The sequence below is a fragment of the Armigeres subalbatus genome, chromosome 2 (assembly GCF_024139115.2).
Source record: "Armigeres subalbatus isolate Guangzhou_Male chromosome 2, GZ_Asu_2, whole genome shotgun sequence".
NCBI classification, from domain to species: domain Eukaryota; kingdom Metazoa; phylum Arthropoda; class Insecta; order Diptera; family Culicidae; genus Armigeres; species Armigeres subalbatus.
In genome coordinates, this window is record NC_085140.1 from 361227932 (window position 1) to 361249116 (window position 21185).

The 21185-nt window shown below is 41.2% G+C and overlaps 1 protein-coding gene across 3 annotated transcripts in view; it reads right to left on the minus strand.

The window, feature by feature from the left end:
• Positions 1 to 3079: 3079 nt before the first annotated feature.
• LOC134212995 (tyrosine-protein kinase hopscotch) overlaps positions 3080 to 21185 on the minus strand; it is a 105447-nt gene continuing 87341 nt past the window's right edge. For all 3 annotated transcript variants that reach the window (XM_062691422.1, XM_062691423.1, XM_062691424.1), the window contains exons 7-14: positions 7827 to 7940; positions 7395 to 7687; positions 7193 to 7320; positions 6470 to 7115; positions 6121 to 6228; positions 5479 to 6053; positions 5080 to 5417; positions 3080 to 4923 (exon numbers count right to left, since the gene is read on the minus strand). In XM_062691422.1, coding sequence (XP_062547406.1) covers positions 4767 to 4923; positions 5080 to 5417; positions 5479 to 6053; positions 6121 to 6228; positions 6470 to 7115; positions 7193 to 7320; positions 7395 to 7687; positions 7827 to 7940 — 2359 coding nt within the window. In that variant the 3' untranslated portion in view covers positions 3080 to 4766. The remainder of the gene's footprint in view (positions 4924 to 5079; positions 5418 to 5478; positions 6054 to 6120; positions 6229 to 6469; positions 7116 to 7192; positions 7321 to 7394; positions 7688 to 7826; positions 7941 to 21185) is intronic.

Sequence of the window (21185 nt, forward strand, 5' to 3'; positions counted from 1 at the left end):
ACACTTTCACTTAAAGTCCCTCGCTGGCACTCGGACGATGATCAGCCGCCCCTAACATGGAGAAGAGACGCTGTTGTGAGCCGATCCTGACATGAAGAACAGACGCTCAATAAGATGTGCACCTCTGGAGAGCAAACCCCCCTTCCCTGTCAGCATACGACCATAGTTCCCACCGGGGTTGGTTACCCGATCTTCCCTAAGGTTGCTCGTATCCCGGCCAGCACCGCGGGGAGGTAGGGATAGGAGTTGCTGGGTAAGAGGCTAAGGACCGCGAGATGGGGTCTATTTTATTCCTTCAGGTACGCGAAGTACCAATGGTACGCTTTACCCAGCATTTGCCGTGCCGAAACTTCACGTATTCAGGATGATGATTTGTTTTTTTTTAATGATGGGGCATTACACAAATTATGTGACGCTGCAGAGAGAGGGTAGGGGTAAGGCCGAGCGTCACGATCCATTCAAAAAAATAAACTTCAGTACAAAAAGTGTTACGAGGGGGAGTGTAGGGGTCCATAATCATCAAATTCAACGTTATGTAATTTGTGAAGAAAAAACCCTATGTTATTTTAATTTTAAAAACTACTTACCATTTCAATGGCCAGAAAGTTTACTGTCAAGTATAAGATCAGGATAAGATAAATGATTCATAAATCAATTCCCTCAAACCCCTTTTAATTTACTGACATCTCACGAAGTGGACGGATTTCGGTGCTGTACGGATTACCCCCACGGTATAGGTTTTCGTTATACAAAAATTATGGAATATTCTTACATTAGTATTTTTGGAGAATTTCTCCCTCAGATGCCTCAGAATTTCAACAAAGTATACCATCTCTTCAATTTTGATGCATCACCAGCTGCTCTACAACGACTTTTCGCAGAATATTTCCGAGGCACCAATTAACATAAAAACTGAAGATTGCTAAGTCCTGTTTTATTGTATTGATAATTTTTTATGTATTCTGATTGTTGTATTATAAGTATATTTTATCCATGTTTGTATAATAATTAGATTAAGGGGTCATTTATATACTTACAGTCACTGAGACTTCAGATGTTAGATGACGATTATTATCAAATAAATAAAAATAAATAAATAAATATTTCTTATAGATGAATTCCTTCTATATAAATTCTTCGGAATACTCATTTGTAGAATTTCCCCTCCAAACGATCAGGGCAATTCCTCTCGCGCGAATTTTGTGGAATCCCTCCTTCCAAAATTTGAAGGAATTTATCCTCCGAGGATCCTGGAAAATGACTCACCTCATCCAAGAAATTCTAGATCATTCTCTCTCTAATAACTGTGAGGACTTTCTTCTTCACGAATTATGAGGAAATCTTCTCCTATGAATTATAGGAAATTTTTCCTCCTTGTATTCTGGGGAATTCCTTCGATAGGACTTCTAAAAATTTTCCTTCTACAAGAATTCCTGAGAAACTGTGGGGGAAGGTGGTTTATACTCCCAGTTTTTCAATCCTTTCAAGAATTCCTTATCTATGAGTTTTAGTTGTTCTGGATGGGAAACTCCTGGAGAATTTCAGGGCAGTATAGCACATATAGGCTGATCTGCCTCAGAGTCTTCAGGGCATACCGCACCGTATTCAGCGAGGTGGAATGTGTACTTACGGGCATGATGCCCATCCAACTGGTGATCAAGAAGGACGAGGAGTGTACGCCGCCAAGGGCACCGGTAATGTCCGTAGGAACAGCGATCAAGCAACGGTAGCCAAATCACACAAGGTAGACCCATTACTTAGTTTCAAGCGCGTCGGCCTAGATAAGTAGACCACATGGAAAGCTAAACTTTGGCTTGACCTAGTTCCAAACAGACAGCGGATGCTTCAGGTGACACATGTACATGCGGTCCGAATGGCCATTTCAGCCTGTCCGCGGCGATGTCCGGACGTGACAGAAACGGCTCAGTACATTCTGTTCACTGAGACATGCGGTACTGACACTACCACCGATAACAACGAAGAATGTGCCAAAATGCTTACCGGTGGTGCTAATGCAAGATTGTCGACCAGGATAGCAGACATCCTATAACGAGATTGGCACACAGAACAGCAGCAGGCCGCCAATGAGGAAAGAGGACAGAATATGCTACCGCGGCGGAAGATAGTTGTCGATAATGAACGAAAACGTCAGCTCCGGTAATCGCGTAGCCGCAGGGCCTGGCGTTACGACCGGTGCGGAGCAGCTCCTGCTGTCGGGCAACTTTCAGTTGGAGTAGGATAGATCCACCATTGGGGACTATCCGAGTTCGCGATCGCGAAAAAGGCTGGATCTGAAGCTTAGAGCTGGTGGTTGTTGGCACCATTGAACCAGAAGCTATCTCCACCCGGAATCTTTGGATCAACCTCGGCACTCGTACGATCACCCATTAAACTGAAAAAAGCTAACGACTAGAGCGAATCTATGAACACAGACAAACAGACGTAATAGTTATTCTTTCTGAAAAATCTATCGCTCAACTCCTTTACCACCATCTTGCGAGCATGTTACACGGAACAATCTTTCGTATGACATTCAGCGCAGTGGCATCCCTATCTCACACAATAGGTTTGTTTTGCAGCCAACATTGCGCAACCGTATCCCACTGACAGCTCTGTATCCTAATGAGAATCAAATGTGATGTTTGTAAACAAAACACATACTATCATGAATTTTACACTGAGATGTTGGTTACGAAAACATGGCGTCGTGCCACCCAGCTGATGACATTGTTACCAGAAGGCGCTAGAGTGAAATGTCAAACTAGAAGGATTACGACGCTAGCGCCTCTAGTTGTGAAACGCACAAACAATCAAATTAAAATTGGTCGTTAAAGCCATGATCGATGATATTTTCTCTAGTGTTACTTCTGTTTGTATGTGCAATGAATATGTTGACCAGGTGGAAGAGCAGTGTTGGTAACGTAAAAGCCTTCCACGGATGCGGGTTGTCGGTTTCACTTGAACAAAAATGCATAGTAAACTATTCCTTGGAAACGGATAAAGGGGAACTTAAAGATTGCACTGTATAAAATAACTTAAGGAAGATTCGGATGTCCATCAAAATAAAATTTCTTCTCCATTATTTTAAGTATGTATAATTTCAGAGTCACATTGATGTAGTACACCTATATCCATTTCATAAAAAACACTTATCAGATACCTTAATATCACTAATATGATTTCAAGCAGTGAGTCTAAACGAAAAAAAAAATACTTCACGACTTCAATTTTTGTTTTTTAGGTTCTTGTCATTATGGTCTTAATTCAGGTTCCATTAAAATTTTCTTAAAAATAAAAATATTCTCATCCTATTTTAAAGAATTGATCGGTTCCTTCAACTTCTTTTCTAGATAAGATGCTTAATTTCCTTTTTCTGATTTCCCAGGATCATTTAATCATGCTTGCTTCTATTTGTGTACTAATTCAAACGAGACTTGAATGTATAGTTGGTTTAAACTGTTACTATTGGAGATCAGGTTTCCCCTTGAATTGGCTGATGCAAGATGAATACACCACTAGGTGTTCCAATCTGCCAAATTCACGATTCAGCCATCTTGGATTTTAGTATGGGAGAGCCCGCTGGTTTGTTTATGTTTTGCACCGAAAATGAATTTTTCACCCCCGCCTTCTTCTCTTCCACAAACTTGGCAGATTGGAACACCTAGTACTGTATTCATCTTGGGCTGATGTGTGCTTTATCCGATAAATCTTCAAGCAATAGAAAAAAGTTGGCAAATCAGATAAATATATCTAATATTAAACTATCAAGAACAGGGTTCTAGTTGCACCTAATTTAGTAAGCTTATCAAAATGCTAATAGTTTAGTATTTTGTTAAATATTTCATAACTAACGAAGGCCATTTCAAATCGTTTGCAATCGTCACAATATGCGAAGAATTTCTGCACCATACAACATGACTATTTGGTTTTTCTCAAATGAATATAGAATTGAATACAATGAATATAATTTGGAACACAGTCAATCGTCGACAGGTCTAAATGAGGAAGGGTTTTTTTTTTAAGAAGAAACCGAAGCGACCTCATCTAGTGTGGCACTTTGAGAATATATCTTAGGTTCACTCGCACATGTAGCGCAGAAATATTATACTAAAATTTGTCTTCGTCGTGTGATCCACCCACGGATCGAAACTTGTCAAAAAGTCAAGTTTGGCTTAGCGCTAGAATTTAATTTAACAGTTAAGACACTTATCCACAGTTTAAGACGGGTGCAATTCTTTTATATCGAACAGATCGGTAGTTTGTTTCAAAATGTTTAAGATTTGAGCTACAAATATTTATTTATTTACAGTAGTAGGTAGATCGGCAACAATAGTTTTAATATTCAGGTGAGATTTTTCCTCGTGGAAGGAATTTTTGTAGGACTTAAACAATATATGCACTATAACACGTATTTCTTAACAATTTAAAAAGAGCATTTTGCCGTAAAATATGACTGGCGCCTGCTGGCTTGAAGCATAAAATCTGTTTCTAGTACGTATCCGAAAAAAGTAGGAAGCTAAAACAGGTTTTGATAAAAATACAATTGCCTAACCTAGAAGTGCTCAAATTCAGTTTCAATTTTGATGCCCTAAGATGCTTAGCATAAATTGTTTTCACTACGCGAAACCTTTTAACGTTCACAGTTACGGTGTGCGGAACACATTAAAAACTGTATTCCTTCAAATGCGCTTATGTGGCTGTGCTTTTCCATAAGTAACTTTCGTTCATGCTAATTGTATATGTATATGACTTTTATCTTCCCTTATTCAATTAAGCAGTTCAATTGATTCACCATATTGGTCGATAAGCTGTTCGATTTTTTCTAATAATTGCACAAATGTAGGACGCTGGTGAGAGTCAAGAATGAAGCACGGTTCCATCAACTGTTCCTGGACATCCCGATCCTGATCGGTAAGTTGCAGCCTAAAATAATTCAAATAAAAAAAAACAAAGAAGAACATTAAGAATTTTCTTTAAATTTTACGCATTTCTGCAAAAACACAGTCCTAGGTAACGAGCTTGAAAACAGTACCATCGGAGGTACATATATCACATTTTAGTGTTATTCAAAACACTCACCTGATTTTTTGCACCGTAAGCAAGTCAAACAACTGCTCGGCATCCCGAATTTCCAGCTCGGGGAACGGTGTCTCACCGTACGTGAACATTTCGAACAGTGTCACCCCGAAGGACCACACATCCGACTTGAAAGAGTATTTCATGGTTTTCAACGTCTCCGGCGAGTACCACTTGATGGGCAGATCCCGACTGTTCTGCGCGATGTAGTAATTGCCCCCGTCGGTCACCTGCGCTAGACCGAAATCGGAGATTTTCACACAGTCCATACTCTGCACGAGAATGTTTCGAGCCGCCAAGTCGCGATGAATGATCTTCTTCTCGAACAGATGATTCATGCCCTGGAATAAAGCATAAAAATTACATAGCATCTAAAAGTCCAAGAATATGGCTGGTTCTTACATTCGCGATATCCTTGGAAAACCGCAGCAAATTCAGTTTGGTTAGATTGTGACGGTTGTAGCTCACAAAATCCAGCAGTGAGCCTTTCTCCATGAACTCCATGATCACAACCAGTTTGTTAATCTCGTCGATGAAATCGATCAGCTTAACAATGTTCCGATGATTGAGCTTCTTCATGATGGAAACTTCCCGCTGGAAGTCCTTTTTCGCTATCTCCGCATCCATCTGGCTGATCGGATAGATGGTCTTCAGTGCCACCTGTATCTGATTCTCGCCGTCATCGATGCACCCGCAGTAAACCTTACCGTAGTGTCCTTGACCAAGCTCGCCCTGGAATATCACCTTGGAGCCATTGGATAGCTCGATGAAGTCCGGACAGTCGTACAGGAAGCTCTCGGCCTGGGCCTGTCCCCAACCACTGTGCGAACCGGCGCTGTAATGACTAGAGCCTCCGTTGGAGATGAGCGGCTGGGAGCTGCATTCGCTCGATGCATTGCTTCCAGCGTCGCCGTCACTGCAATTGCTCACGTACGATGAGTTGGACATGTCTGTTCGAGAGTTTAGTAAAGTGGAATCTAGAAAATAGAATGGAATCGATTTAATGCTGGGATGGCCAATACGTTACTTGGTCGATCGGCGTACCTGTCTCAATAGAATTTATACTTTGATGTGAGTAAAAACCATTCGTTGTATTCGTTGTTCCGTTCATCATACCGCTTTGCGGTATCTCACAGTAATGCTTTCTTTGTTCTGTAAATTTGTAAAATATAGGCGTTTTAATTGAAAATTATCATACGTTGTCAGAGTGATTTGAATGAGTTATTGAGGAGAAGCTTCATACTCTCGTGTAAGTTGATACATCTTTAGAAAAATATTCTACTCAGCTAATGCCTTGGATTAAAGCTGAATAATTTTAAACTTGATCTCGAGGAAAAACTTCTCAATTAAAAGTAAACGACTCAATCAATAGGAATCTCTGTACCCAACTTACTTGCTTGCACCAACTTTGATATGATCATCTGCGGGGCGAATCTTTTATCCGGATCAACCATCCACCCGTAGTACATGCACTGGTAGATCTCTTTAATGTGTTCGCACTCCGACGGAGCCTTCAACCTTCGACCGGATGCGATAAACTCCTTAGCATTGCGAGGCGTTAACCGCTTACCGCGACTAAAAATCTCCCACAACGTTGTCGAACAGGCCCAAATGTCTGCCCTCAGGTCTTGCTTCAATAATTGCACTTCCCGTTGTCCCAGCTCGTGGTACTCAATTGGTATCCACAACAGATCCTTCACCGTGTACTGATGCTGCTGTCGCAATCCCGGATCACCCAGCTTCGCAATCAATCGATTCTCGTTTCGGTCGTACGACGTTACCAGCATCGATGAGCACCTTATCCGTCCGTGAACGAGTCCCTTTTCTTGTAAATAATAGAGAGCACAGGCTAGCGAGTGTCCCGCATCGATCAGAGACGAGAACGATACGAATTTATGTCGACGAAGGAACTCATCTAGCGGACCGTCTCGAGAACTTTCAAGCACCATTGCAACCGGTTTAAACAACGCCACCCCGTATAGCTTAATGATATTCCTGCAGTCTATGCTCGCCCAAAAGTCCACCAACTGGAGAAAATCCTGTCAATGGAGACAAAAAGATTCATTATTATAATCATTCATTACCTGTCCTGTTGAACAAAAATGCGAAAACCTACACTCAGAAACTCGTCTTTCTTGTCGTTTTTCAGCAACTTCAGAGTCACTTCCATTTTGGTATTGTTCGGTAGGAAAAGTTCAGCTCTGGTCCTCTCAAAGAAGCCATCACCTTCGTTCTTCAACGCATCTGCAAAAAATCATTTTAATTACCACAATCACACGCACACTCAGCTTAAATTCTTGCAACCCGGCGGCACTCACTTCTGTTGATCGCCAGCTCCTTGGCAGCGTTCACAATCTGCGGACGGACCTGTTGCATTTCTCCGGCGTCCCGAAGCAGCTTCTTGGACGTCATGTCGTTCTCTGGCTGGCACAGTAGGAGATTCGGCGCCTTGTCGTGCTCCGTCGGCGAGAGACGGTACAGATTCTTGATTTTGGGATTCAGATTGCGCAGTGCGTCGAGCAGCTCGTCGTACGCTGTTACTTCGCCGGGTCCTCGATGCACATGCCATCGACTGTCCGTGTAGGTGAGCTTATAAGTTTTCATTTGGTTCCTATCGGCGGCGCGCAGGGCGATAAAGTGACGTAGGGAAAGATAATAAAAATCGGTTAGATGTTGCGAAAGCACTTGGGTGGGATGACGATCGCTTGGTAACTCCACAGGCGATCGTCATCGATTGCACGGGTACTTACTCGCGCTCCAGAATATCTACGTAGTACGTGTCGTAGTGGTTTTCGCATTGACGAACAATGTTAGCACCGACGCTGCTATTCTTTTCCGCTATTTTACGGTAGGAGTATTTTCCTCTGGAAGCATAGATGGAAGTAAGGGATCATAAATCTATTTTACGACCGCAGCGGCAGTTTGATTTCGTTACAGTTATGAATGAATGATCACTACGTCAAAGATGATTATGATGTAGGAGAAACAGTCAATAGATTTGATAAACCCGGTCGTAATTTATTATAAACTCGTAAAATTTTCTGAGTCATTGACCAACAATAAGGTTACCTGGGCTTGCACCTAACAACACTTCAAAACTTGTTGTCTTTCTCATCCAACAATAAGTTGTACCGAAGGGCAATCATTTCACTCCAAAAGAGAACTTTTTATAGGAGGCTCAGAGACCCATAATGTCTTATACCAATCGGCTCAGCTCGTCGAACTCAGCAAATGTATGTCTTTTTTACGAAAGGTAACGGAAATCTGCAACCAGACACCAGGGGAGGCAATCCCAGGTAGTGATCACCACTCCCAACCCTCTAAAACCAATCTCCCGTTACATTCCCGTGGTCCGTAATAGAGCAATATATCAGGGGGTGAATGTTGAGCATTTCGCTCCCAAGGGACGTACACAACGGCACGTAAGCGCCTCACCTGCTCTGGTTTACCATTAAGGGGCCATACACATATTACGTAAGCACTTATGGGGGAGGGGGTTCGGTCAATATCTTACGCTCCATATAAATAAAAAATCATTTGCATGAAAAAAATCTTACGTGGGGGGGAGGAAGAAAAATCCAGAAAAAATGCTTACGTAATAAGTGTACGACCCCTAAGGTGGCTTAAAAACAATGTTTCAAACCTTTTGATTGTCCGCTTATTCCGTTCTATTTGACGCCCTGATACTCTGGACAAAATTTTTTAGTCAAATCGGTCAAAGTTATGCCGGTGCTAAGCTCATTGAAAGTTTTTGATGATAAATGTATGGAGAAATATCGAAAAACAGTAATTTATAGCTAGAGATGGCACCATTTACGATGAAAACCATGTTGCTTATCGAGTTGTTGCAAAAATAAATACAATAGGGAAAATTGAGGCACGACCGTCAACAAAGATTTCTCGCTTAACTTTTCAAAAGGTCCTAAGTAACATTTTTTTCATGAATTAATTTGAATACTGCAATCAATAGCTCTCATGTTGTTCTGTTGATTGCTCTATTCAAATTAATTCATGAAAAAAATGTTACTTAGGTCCTTTTGAAAAGTTGAGCGAGTTTAGCATCAGTAAAGATGATTAATACGAGGGAAGATGCTCAATATGTAACCTCTTACTTCGGTTACATTTGCATTTGTGAATATTTTGTACAGTACTTTTTGTATTCTCTGTACACGTAAAGGCTACACGATCACTCCAAAACCGAACTTTCAATATAAGGCTCGGAGACCCATAGTGTTATACACCAATCGACTCAGCTCGATAAATTCTAGATCAACATTTGAAAAGGGCGTAACAGCCAAAATTTATTCTTTCTGATTCCTCGTCTACATAGGGGAACTATTCCGATCTCCATCTCACTGTACATATATCCATCTCATCGCTAAACAAAGAAATACGGGACCAAATTCGTCGCTTCTTTTTATCAACATGCGTGCTCACTGCTGAAAAAAATCACAAAAATAATAAACAAACCAAATTCCTTTCCATTGCTTTGTTTTTTATGTGATGGAAATAGGAGCTATGAGATGAAGTGGCAAACCGTTCCCCTATATAGCTATATATGTGGACGAAGAATTGGAAGGAATAAATTTTGGCTGTTACGCTCTTTTCAAATATTGGTCTAGAATTCAGGTGATGTCTGTATGTCTATATGTATGTGCGTGTGTATGTGTACAAAAAATATGCGATAAACTTTTTTGTACTTAGCATTTTCCGATTATCTCGCAACAAGTTGCATTAAACGCAGATTGTGGCCTAGTTAGACCCTATTAAAAATTAGAACGATCGGACAAAGGGCACTGCACAGACTACTTTGTCTCTTTCTCGCTGCAAAGAAATTAGAAAACAACAAGGCCAGTAAACGTCAAAGTTTATGAGGAACGAAAGAGAAAGAGATGTTCCCGTGCGTTCCAGAGTTATTAAAAAACCAGATTAATCCACCTAGCGGTGATGGTGCCTTTCTCGTTCGTTCAAAAGGTTTGAAAAATCTCAAATAACACCAATATGTGGATTGGTCTTATTTTTCATATTTGTTTATATGCATAAAAAATTCTCGCCAAACGCAATTTGTTGCAAACAAATCGGATGAGCATAAGAGCAAAAATGGCATTTTATTTAGTAGTTTTAAAATGAGTATTTTCGCCATAACTTTTGACCCAATTGTACGATCCGGCCAAGTTTCTATAGGAAACAATGGGACAAGATTCTGCGTCGAATGCAATCTGTTGCGAGCGACCTGAGAAGCACACATATTGCACATCAATCACAGTAACTTATATATGACCGGATTCAGTCACAATATGGTTACTGCAACCAGATTTATTGAAATTATGTTGCTTGGGGAATAGATGAAGTATAAGTGCTAAGAAAGTGAGCTAGACTTTTTTGAACTCTCTTTCACAATAAATAGTAATTTGACCATAACATCTAAGCCCATAGTCCGATCTGGCTAATTTTCAATAAGAAAATATGAGACATTCTACGTCGAATGCAACTTGTTGTGAGCAAATCGATTGAGGATAAGTGCCCGGAAAATGAGTGACATTTTTTACGCGATTTTTTCGTATGAATTTGTATTTTGGCCATAACTTCTGATCCCATAGTTCGATCTTACCAATTTCAAATAGGAAACAGTCTGCGTCGAATGCAACTTGTTGCGAGCAAATCGGTTGAGAATGAGTTCCCGAAAAATGAGTGTCATTTTTTACGCGATTTTTTCGTATGAATTTGTATTTTGGCCATAACTTCTGATCCCATAGTTCGATCTGACCAATTTCAAATAGGAAACAATGGGACAGGATTCTGCGTCGAATGCAACTTGTTGCGAGCAAATCGGTTGAGGATAAGTGCCCGAAAAATGAGTGACATTTTTTACGCGATTTTTTCGTATGAATTTGTATTTTGGCCATAACTTCTGATCCCATAGGAAATAATCCAATAGGAAACAATGCAACAGGATTCTGCGTCGAATGCAACTTGTTGCGAGCAAATCGGTTGAGAATGAGTTCCCGAAAAATGAGTGTCATTTTTTACGCGATTTTTTCGTATGAATTTGTATTTTGGTCATAACTTCTGATCCCATAGTTCGATCTGACCAATTTCAAATAGGAAACAATGCGACAGGATTCTGCGTCGAATGCAACTTGTTGCGAGCAAATCGGTTGAGGATAAGTGCCCGAAAAATGAGTGACATTTTTTACGCGATTTTTTCGTACGAATTTGTATTTTGTCCATAACTTCTGATCCTATAGTTCGATCTGACCATCTTTAAATAGGAAACAATGCGATAGGATTCTGCGTCAAATGCAACTTGTTGCAAGCAAATCGGTTGAGGATAAGTGCCCGAAAAATGAGTGACATTTTTACGCGATTTTTTCGTATGAATTTGTATTTTGGCCATAACTTCTGATCCCATAGTCCGATCTGACCAATTTCAAATAGGAAACAATGGGACAGGATTCTGCGTCGAATGAAATTTGTTGCTAGCAAATCAGTTGAGGATAAGTGCCCGAAAAATGAGTGACATTTTTTACGCGATTTTTTCGTATGAATTTGTATTTTGGCCATAACTTTCGATCCCATAGTTCGATCTGGCCAATTTCAAATAGGAAACAATGGGACAGAATTCTGCGTTGAATGCAACTTGTTGCGAGCAAATCGGTTGAGGATAAGTGCCCGAAAAATGAGTGACATTTTTTGAGTAGTTTTGCGCACACACACACACACACACATACACACACACATACACACACACACACACACACACACACAGACATCACCTCGATTCGTCGAACTGAGTCGATTGGTATATAACACTATGGGTCTCCGGGCCTTCTATAAAAAGTTTGTTTTTGGAGCGATCATATAGCCTTTACCGTATACTTAGTATACGAGAAAGGCAAAACAATTTTTTCTCCATTTTTCCAAAGCGTCAACGTGGAAAAAAATCAAAAACAAAAAAAAAACAAAGACTGCTGCAATGCCTTCCAATGAACGCAAATAAATGTGAATTGATGGAAATAACTGAATCTATCTCCCTAAAGTGCAATTTTGATCTCTCTTATGTGCTTTTCTTGTTCCCAATTCCTTTGAACACTCCTCCTTCGCCTATCCCACAACGTTAGACATAACCGTCACAGTTGACTACGACTGTCGGGAATAAATCCTATACCAGGAAGGAGGAACCCCTTAAAAGGGACTGTTTCGTCCAAGGTGGGACGACCCTACGTTGTGTTTATTTTGATTTGGGTGATTCTCCGGGCGACGAATAAAGAAACTACTGCTTCAACTTGACTTGGTTATTTTATTGCCTCCGAGAGGCAGCGTGCCAGCTCGGAGGTTACTTTCGAGACACTGTACCTTACATTGAAGCAAGTGTCGCCTTTTATAGGCGACACAGAGTACGGAATGAAATACATTTATTAGGGACGTGTGCACAACATTCAAATTTAAAGTCTAATTAGATTTCCTGCGCGCCAATTCTTACGTATATAACGCGTCAGAGCTGTTGGCGCGAGGAGGGAATAAAATGAGCACACAATTGAACGGCAACTGCACGTACGCTTCTCTCCTTGAATGAACCACGCTACTATAATGCGATATCGAATAGGGACTGCCAGCGACAGAATCGCTCTCGAGAGCTTGTCGCGTCATTCCAGTTCGATACAGCAGCACGTACGGACGTGTTTTTTGCTCGCGCATTTTTTCCAAGTGTTTTTGCTCGTTCGTTTGCTGTTTACGTTTTCGATTAGTCGCGTAGGCTTTATTTTTCTCCCGGGCCCGTCATGGGAGACTCGGTGGCCGATTCGGTTGCGGGAAAAGTACCTAAGCGCACTGCTCTTGGTGGCGCGGGTAACCCCTCCAAGTAGCTTTTGCAGAGCAACGTGTTTTCGCCGTTGCTGCTTGATGACGCCGGCAATCTGCCGAAAAAGAGGAAGAAGCAGCAATCGCAGCTGCCACAGGTGCAACCTGAGCGGAAGGAGAAGTGCCCGCCTGTGTTTGTGAAGGGCGATCCGCCGGATTTGCGCCCGAAAATTCGCCAGTTAATCGCTAAAGGGCTGAAATGTACATTTCGGCTCTGCAGCGAGGGCGTGAAAGTGATGCCGGTCAACAAGGACCACCATAAATCCGTCGTGGAGTTCCTCGAGGTCCACAAGTATGAGTACTACACTCATGACCACCCCGGCACGAAGCCGCTCAAGGCTTTGCTGCGAGGACTCCACGACATGAAGGAGGAAGAGCTCCAAGCAGACTTGAAAGTTGCGGACTGAAGCCAGTAGCCATACACAAGATCGCGAGAAGATATCGCGACCAGCGATATCGGTCAGTGTACCGCAACGTCACGCAGTGCACCAACTGCTTCAATTTTGGGCACGGCACCAAGAACTGCCGCGCTTCAACAAGTGTGGCGAGCCCCAACCCCGATCCCAAGTGCGCCAACTGTGGCGACAAACATTGGGCCACCACAAAGGGCTGCCCAAAGCGAGCCGAGTTCCTTGAAATCCGGAAGAAGGCTTCCACCAGGACCCTTCCGAAGAAGAACCGTGTTCACGTAATCAACGAGGTGAACTTTCCAGCCATCCCGGCTCCCCGTCGTGTGATGCCAATACTCCCACCGGTTTTTGCCTTTCTCGTACAACAAAGTTGTACCGAAAGGCTATCATTTCACTCCAAATTCGAACTTTTGATAGAAGTCCCGGAGACCCATAGTGTTATATACCATTCGACTCAGCTCGATGAGCTGAACAAATGTCTGTCTGTCCGTGTGTGCGTGTGTGTGTATGTGTGTGCGTGTGTGTGTGCACAAAATGCCATAAAAAACATTAGCCAAATTTTCACATAGAAACTCTTAACCGATTTTCTTGCAACAAGTTGCATCCGACAGATACTAAAACGCTGTTGATCACTATTGAATTTCATAATAATTGCAAATTGCAAATAATAGATAATATTAAAATAGTGATGAGACATAGTCACATAGAACAATAATGTGTTATGAAAAATGCCTTGCATCTATGAATATTTTTACAGTTTATCCGTGGCTTGCTCCCATTAAGCCACCGTGGCTTGCTCCCATCGTACTATAAAGATGCTCGTGTTGCACGCATTTAGGCGTAAGTATGCTCTTCGTTCAGTTTCATAGTACCATGAAATTGTCCGAAAGTCAAAATTCGAACATAGGAAATTCGAGAAACTTTTGGCAGCGCCATCTGTCGTCTACTAGTGTAAATTTTCTATCATAACATTAGACGGTGTAACTGTTTTTCCTTTCTTGTACATCATCGAGGTGTAAGCGTAAAGGCTACATTTATTACCTTTTTACGCGAGAAAGGCGCCATCACCGCTAGGTTGATTAATCTGGGTTTTTTTCATTCCTGTTCGGGTGTGCCACTGCGACCAGTTATTAGATCTATTGAAGCTTTACCCGTATCCTTGGTGTTTAAGTGCATGTCGAACTACTCCATTACTATTGATAGGCAATGCAGTATCGGTTTCGATACAGTTGTTGTTTTGATTTCTCAAGAGCACCATGACAAGGTCCCGCTATTTAGACCCTTCACAGAGAGCAATCCCATTGAAGGCGCGCCCCTTGTCAATAGGAAATCAATCCTTTCTTGAGAAAACAGAACAGTAATACTGTTTTTGGACATGCATCGGAGCCCTAGTCACATCCTTGTCTTGCTTCTAGAACACCACCAGGAAAACGTAATAATAAGTAATAAGAACTTCCGTGTGTTCCTCTCACTACCATTGTTCACCAGTTTAAAAAGAGTTAGTACGTATTTAAACCCCTAACTCGATTTTTCCAGCAGTCAGTTCAGCCGAGGTTTTTAACTAATTGCTTGAAAAGTTGTTTCCGTTGCATCCAGTTTAGCCTCAAACAAGAGGAATTCGAGATTTATACTGTCTCCCACCGTTACAGCCGCACAAGCGACTGGCAGCGGCAGCTGCGTCGGTTCAAACTCCAGCATCGTCGGCACCAGCCACTAGTGAATGGCCCCGCTTCCTCCTTCTGGGTTCCGTCAGCAGTCGTAGAACGAAGCCGTCCCACTGGAAGAAAAGACTCCGCTCTACACTCCGGAGCAACTGATGCCGATCTTCGCACAGCTCGCTACTCGGCTGCGCTGCTGCAAATCCCGCTTCGACCAGGTCTTCACTCATGGCATGTTCATCATTGAAAATTGCTGCTAGGGTAGGCCTGGAACGCTTGCTCGCTAAAGAGCAAATAACTGAGCTGAAGGATTTCCTTGAGAAGAAGGAAATAGACGTGGCGTTCATCACCGAAACGCACCGTAAACCGGAGGTGAACGTCATCATCCCGGACTTTCGCACCGTGCGACTCGACCGGCTGACCAGGGGAGGTGGTATGGCCATCGCTCTCCGCTGCAACATCAACTGTCGCCTGCTGCCAAGCTTCCAGTTGCGCATTGTTGAGGCCAACGGTGTGGAAGTTACTACCTCCGTCGGCACAATCATGCTCATCGCGGCGTTCTGCCCAGCTCAAGCTAAAGCTGGCGACGGATCATCGATCGCTCTTCGGAGGGACATCACCAAATTTACGCTGAAAAAAGGTCAGTTCATCATTGCCGGCGACCTAAATGCCAAGCACCAAGCCTGGGGCAACAGTCGCTGCAATCAAAACAGAACCATTTGGAGCAACGACATGGAGGAAGGCCACTATACGATCCTGATCCCACTCTGCTGAGTCGGTCCGGCGCCCATTCCACAATCGACCTATACATCACAAACATGAACGACCACATCTCCCAGCTGGTCGTTTACCAGGGGCTCAGCTCGGATCACTACCCGGTAGTGGCGAAAGTGGGCTCCTCGGTCGATCGGCATCAGTAGTCCCGGCGAAACTACCATCGTGTCGACTGGAGCCGGTTTCAAAGGTGTGTGGACTAAAACATCAACTACCAGCGACATCCGACCACACCGGAGGAAATCGACGACCAGCTCCACTCCATCCAAGAGGCGATCTCTCAGGCCCGTGAACAACATGTGCCAACTGCTCGACTGGTAAGCAACACCCTAAACATTGATTTACTCACCGAAGGTTTGATCCGTCTGCGAAATTTCACTCGCAGGCAGTACCAACGTACTGCAATCGCATGACCCAATTTATCCAGGCCAGAATGGTGGACCTCAGAAATAACGATTTGACGAATAAGATCCGCGCTCTCCCAGAATGTTCTGAGTCGTTCGGGAAATGACCAAAATACTAAAATCCATTCCACCTTTGATCCCATTAGACAGCAATGGCTCTAAGGATCGCTTGATAACTCCTGCAAAGAAGGTTTTTGAAATAGGTCGTCACTTCGTCAGCTCACACAATCTTGGACAAAACAACGTCAGTCCACACGAAGCAGCTGTTAATGAGCATGCTGTGGTGGAAATCTGCGAATCTTACTCACAAAACAAGAAGTAGGTAATGCAAAAGACTCGCGAACATTTGTTCTGCCTTTTTCTTGCCTACCTACTACTCGCAGAGAAAACAAAAAAACGAACCCCGAAAAATGTTCGTAAAGCTTCGCGAGTCACTCGGGTTAATTTGCTAAAAGTCATGAAACAACCTCGGAACTTATTTCTCCCTGATGTTCGAGCAAGAACACACTTGTTTATTGTTATTATGTTTATGTCAAGTCAAATCTATCCATTGTATTCGACCGTGTTTTTACTCCCGAACTTTTGTTTTGCTCTGCCCGTACTCGCGAACAAAGCAAGCGCCAGAAAAATGCAGGCAGTAGGTTTGCGCGAGTATGGCATTTTTGGTAGGCCCAATTACACTCTTTTCTTACTCGTGAAGCGAGTATTTCCACCACTGCCCCCAGGGCAGTATCCTCGGGCCCCTGCTTTTCAATCTGTTCACCTCCGACATGCCAGAACCTCCAGAAAACGGCATTCTGTCTCTGTTTGCAGATGACACCGTGATCAAAGCGCTAGTGGCAAAACTCCAACGAGGCCTGGATGCCCTGACAGAGTACCTCACCAGCTGGAAGATCTGTATCAGACGAATTTCGCGCCAACCCTTCTATGGGGCTGGCAGCACCATCTCAGAATCGAATGAAACTTGGTGGACATAAAGATATGGTATTTCTAAGCCACCCTGCATACTTAGTTTTTCAAAAATTATCAAGAGTAACATTTGATGAGGGCCTAATTTTTTTCATGGATTTTTTATAAATCGATGTAACTCTAAAATGACAAGACCTACAAAAAAGTGTTGTATGGCGGACTGTCGTGAAATTCCCAAAAAAATGGAAAAATATCCAATAAATAATATACAGATTTCTACACTGAAAAAAAAAAAGTTTTAAAAATTGAAATCGATATTACAAAAAAACCTCATCTCAGAAATCGATGAAATTTTTTCTGCAGATAGGTACTTTAATTATCTAATTTTTCTGGGAATAATGTTCCTGTGACATATTTAAGGAAAAAAAGTTTTTCTAACAAAAACTTTTTCCATGTCCATATTGAGTGAAAATTTATCAGCGTGTTTTATGCCTACAGCGCCAAATATAGGTTCGGCAGCCTATCATCAACCAACGACACATTTTGGACGTATAAAATTTGTTTGGGGAAGCAATTTAGCATAATCTAACATAATTGTGGACCAACATTTGAAAAGGGTCTATGTTTTACTTTTTGAAACAGTCGATCGATTTTACAAAAATTACTTTTGTGTCTGGGTGAGCTGCAGCACATTATAAAAATAAAAGGAACTTTGCAAGTCTGTGTAATTTAAATTCAAAACATGGCTTAGAAGCAGAATGGCACTTTTTTACAACATCGCACGGAAAAGGCCCTTGCGAAGCTATTGGTGGCACTCTCAAGCGAATGGCAAAACGAGCAACTCTTGCCACAGATTATGGAAATACTATCAAGACTCCTCGGGAGTTGTACGAATGGGCGTTTTCAATCAAATAAAAATATCACTAAAATGGATTTCTGTTATATCACGTATGAGCAATACCGCCATCGGGGTTGCAATGGGTCTGGGGGTGAGAATGGGTCATCGCTCTCACCGCGAGCATGGAGGGCGTAGAGCAAAATCGTTCAAAAAGGTCTCTTATATTTTTTTCTTCTTGTCCTCTGATACATCCATTCTACAAGCATTCTAAGTAGTTGAAACAGTGACCCATTCTCACCCCCATTCGACCCATTGTCACCCCGACGACTGTACTCAACAAGAGTTTGATGAACTTTTCAAAAAAGCAAAATATATATATATATTAGGGTGGTTCAAAAAATCGATTTTGCTCCACAGTGCTCATCTGATTCTTTACCATGTTCTGAGTGACCTCTGAAAATTTGAGCTCATTTGGATTAGAACTGATTTAGCACAAGCCGTTTCAAGTTTGCATGCAAATTAGTATGAAATTTATTTTCCGTTATACTGTTAATGACGCTTCCTATCAAGCGCATGTTAAAGAAAACCTACATAGCTAAAAGGAATACTCAACAGCTTTCACTCAGTGAAAACAGCATCTCAATTAATGGTTCCAATAATTAGTAAACGAATTTAATCTATACCGTGGTTTTCTGGAGCTAATTGCACAACTCATCAACAGGCAACATTGCTGCTCGTGGCGCGAAAGATAGCACACGCAAATTCAGGCTACTATGTTGCACTGCACATTTCAGTGATGCCCTCAAAGAAGTTTAATGATCATGACTAAAGATTCGCAACCTGTCTTAAAATCGATTACTAATTATTGGGGCGATTAATCAACATGCGGTTTCCGTTGGATGAAAGCTGTTGAGTATCCCTTTTAGCTATGTAGGTTTTCTTTTAACATGCGCTTGATAGGGAAGCGTCATTAACAGTATAACGAAAAAATAAATTTCCCCATACTAATTTGCATGCAAAGTTAACACGGCTTGTGCTAAATCAGTTTTAATCCAAATGAGCTCAAATTTTCAGAGGTCACTCAAAACATGGTAAAGAATCAGATGAGCACTGTGGAGCAAAATCGATTTTTTGAACCACCCTAATATATATATATATATATATAATTGGAACACAAAAACTTCATTCTTTTATACCAATCGCTCATAATAAAATCCTGGCTAAAAATATTCCAACTCAGATGAAGACCCAAAAGTCTTTAAATTGTTCGAGTAAATTAACAAATTAATGAGTATTCAAGTAGAAATTAGAATTAAATGTAGAAAAAAAAAATTGAAGAAAAAATATAAAAAATGCGGAAAATTTATTATTCTTTAAATGTGCGTTTACCGGAAATCCCCCTAATGAAATTACCTACCGAGCTTCATCTTTTGGAATCAAAATGTTTATCTGTTAAAAAATATCGACCTCCAATTTTTTTTTGCTAAACCAATTTTAATCTTTACATTCATTAATTTATTTTCTCGGTGAACGAAACGCTCTTTTATGTTTCAGACTTCATAGTTCAGACAAATTTACAATAGTCCATCAAACATCACAATTTTGTAAATCTGGTCATTTGTGTGTAACATTGATATTAGAAATCTAGGAAAACATACGTTTTCAAATGTTGGTCCACATTAATGTTAGATTATGCTAAATTGCTTCCTAAACAAATTTTTATACTTCCAAAATGTGTCGTTGGTTGATGATAGGCTGCTGAACCTATAATTGGCGCTGTAGGCATAAAACACGCTGATAAATTTTCACTCAATATGGACATGAAGAAGTTTTGTTAGAAAAACTTTTTTCCTTAAATATGTCACAGGAACATTATTCCCAGAAAATTAGATAATTAAAATACCTATCTGCAGAAAAAGTTTCATCGATTTCTGAGATGAGGTGTGTTTGTAACATCGATTTTAATTTTTAAAACTAATTTTTTCGGTGTAGAAATCTGTATTTTATTTTTGGATATTTTCCAAAAACTTCTGGGAATTTCACGACAGTCCGCCATACAACACTTTTTTGTAGGTCTTGTCATTTTAGAGTTACATCGATTTATAAAAAATCCATGAAAAAAAATTAGGCCCTCATCAAATGTTACTCTGGAATTTTTTTGAAAAAATAAGTATGCAGAGTGGCTTAGAAATACCATATCTTTATGCCCACCAAGTTTCATTCGATTCTGAGATGGTGCTGCCAACCGCTGGTCGAGTTGGCGCGAAATTCGTCATCAGCGCGGCGAAGACCCAGGTCTTCATTTTTCCTAACTCTACATCCCCTAAACTTGTTCAAAAATCATCCTCCCTCAATGGCACGACTGTGGAATGAGTTATGTTTGTCTGACTGAACAGCTAGGAGGTTACCAGTTAGTAGCGCCTGATGACGGCTGAAGCGTAGCAACCGAAACGCGTAACGCTAAATTGCTGTTTTGATTTAATTGTCACCGCAAAAAGCCAATTAAAACAACAAATAAACCTTTTATTACCTGAGCAACTTTGTAAAGGACGTTATTTTTTTCAAACCTAGATTGCGATATCTCATATAACATGTAATTTCTTTTATACTAGCGTCACCAAAATAATTTTGCTCTAATATTGGCTTATATCACCCGGAAAACTTTGTTGAAGATAACAGCTTTCTTTTTTTTGTCTTTATTTAGGAGACTTTCAGCTGGAATAGCTTTCTGAATTCCACAGATTGCGAAGTATTTAGCTTTAAAATATTTCCTCATACACTAGCGCCACAAAGTGGATAAATTCCAAAACAAACTTGCCTTCATCACAATGATTCTTACCTCCCAAACAACTTTGTAGAAGATGTTAACTTACTAACTCTCACAGATTGCGAAGTATCTGCTACTTTCTTAAACATGCCTTTTACCAGCCGAGCAACTTTGTAGAAGAGGGCAACATCCTCAATCTCACAGATTACGAGATATCTCATCTACAAGTTATTCTCATACACTAGCGCCGCCAAGCGGTTGAACTCCAAATTAATTCTGCTTCCACATTAAGTATTACCACTCGAAAAACTTTGTATAAGACATGAAACTTTCTAAATCTAACAGATTTCGAGACATAGTATTTGAAAAAATATTCCTCATACACTAGCGCCGCCAAGCGGTTGAATTACAAAATAAAATTTCCACCATTGAAGTAGTTCTTACCTCCCGAACAACTATCTAGAAGGCAGCAACAATTTAAGTCCCAAA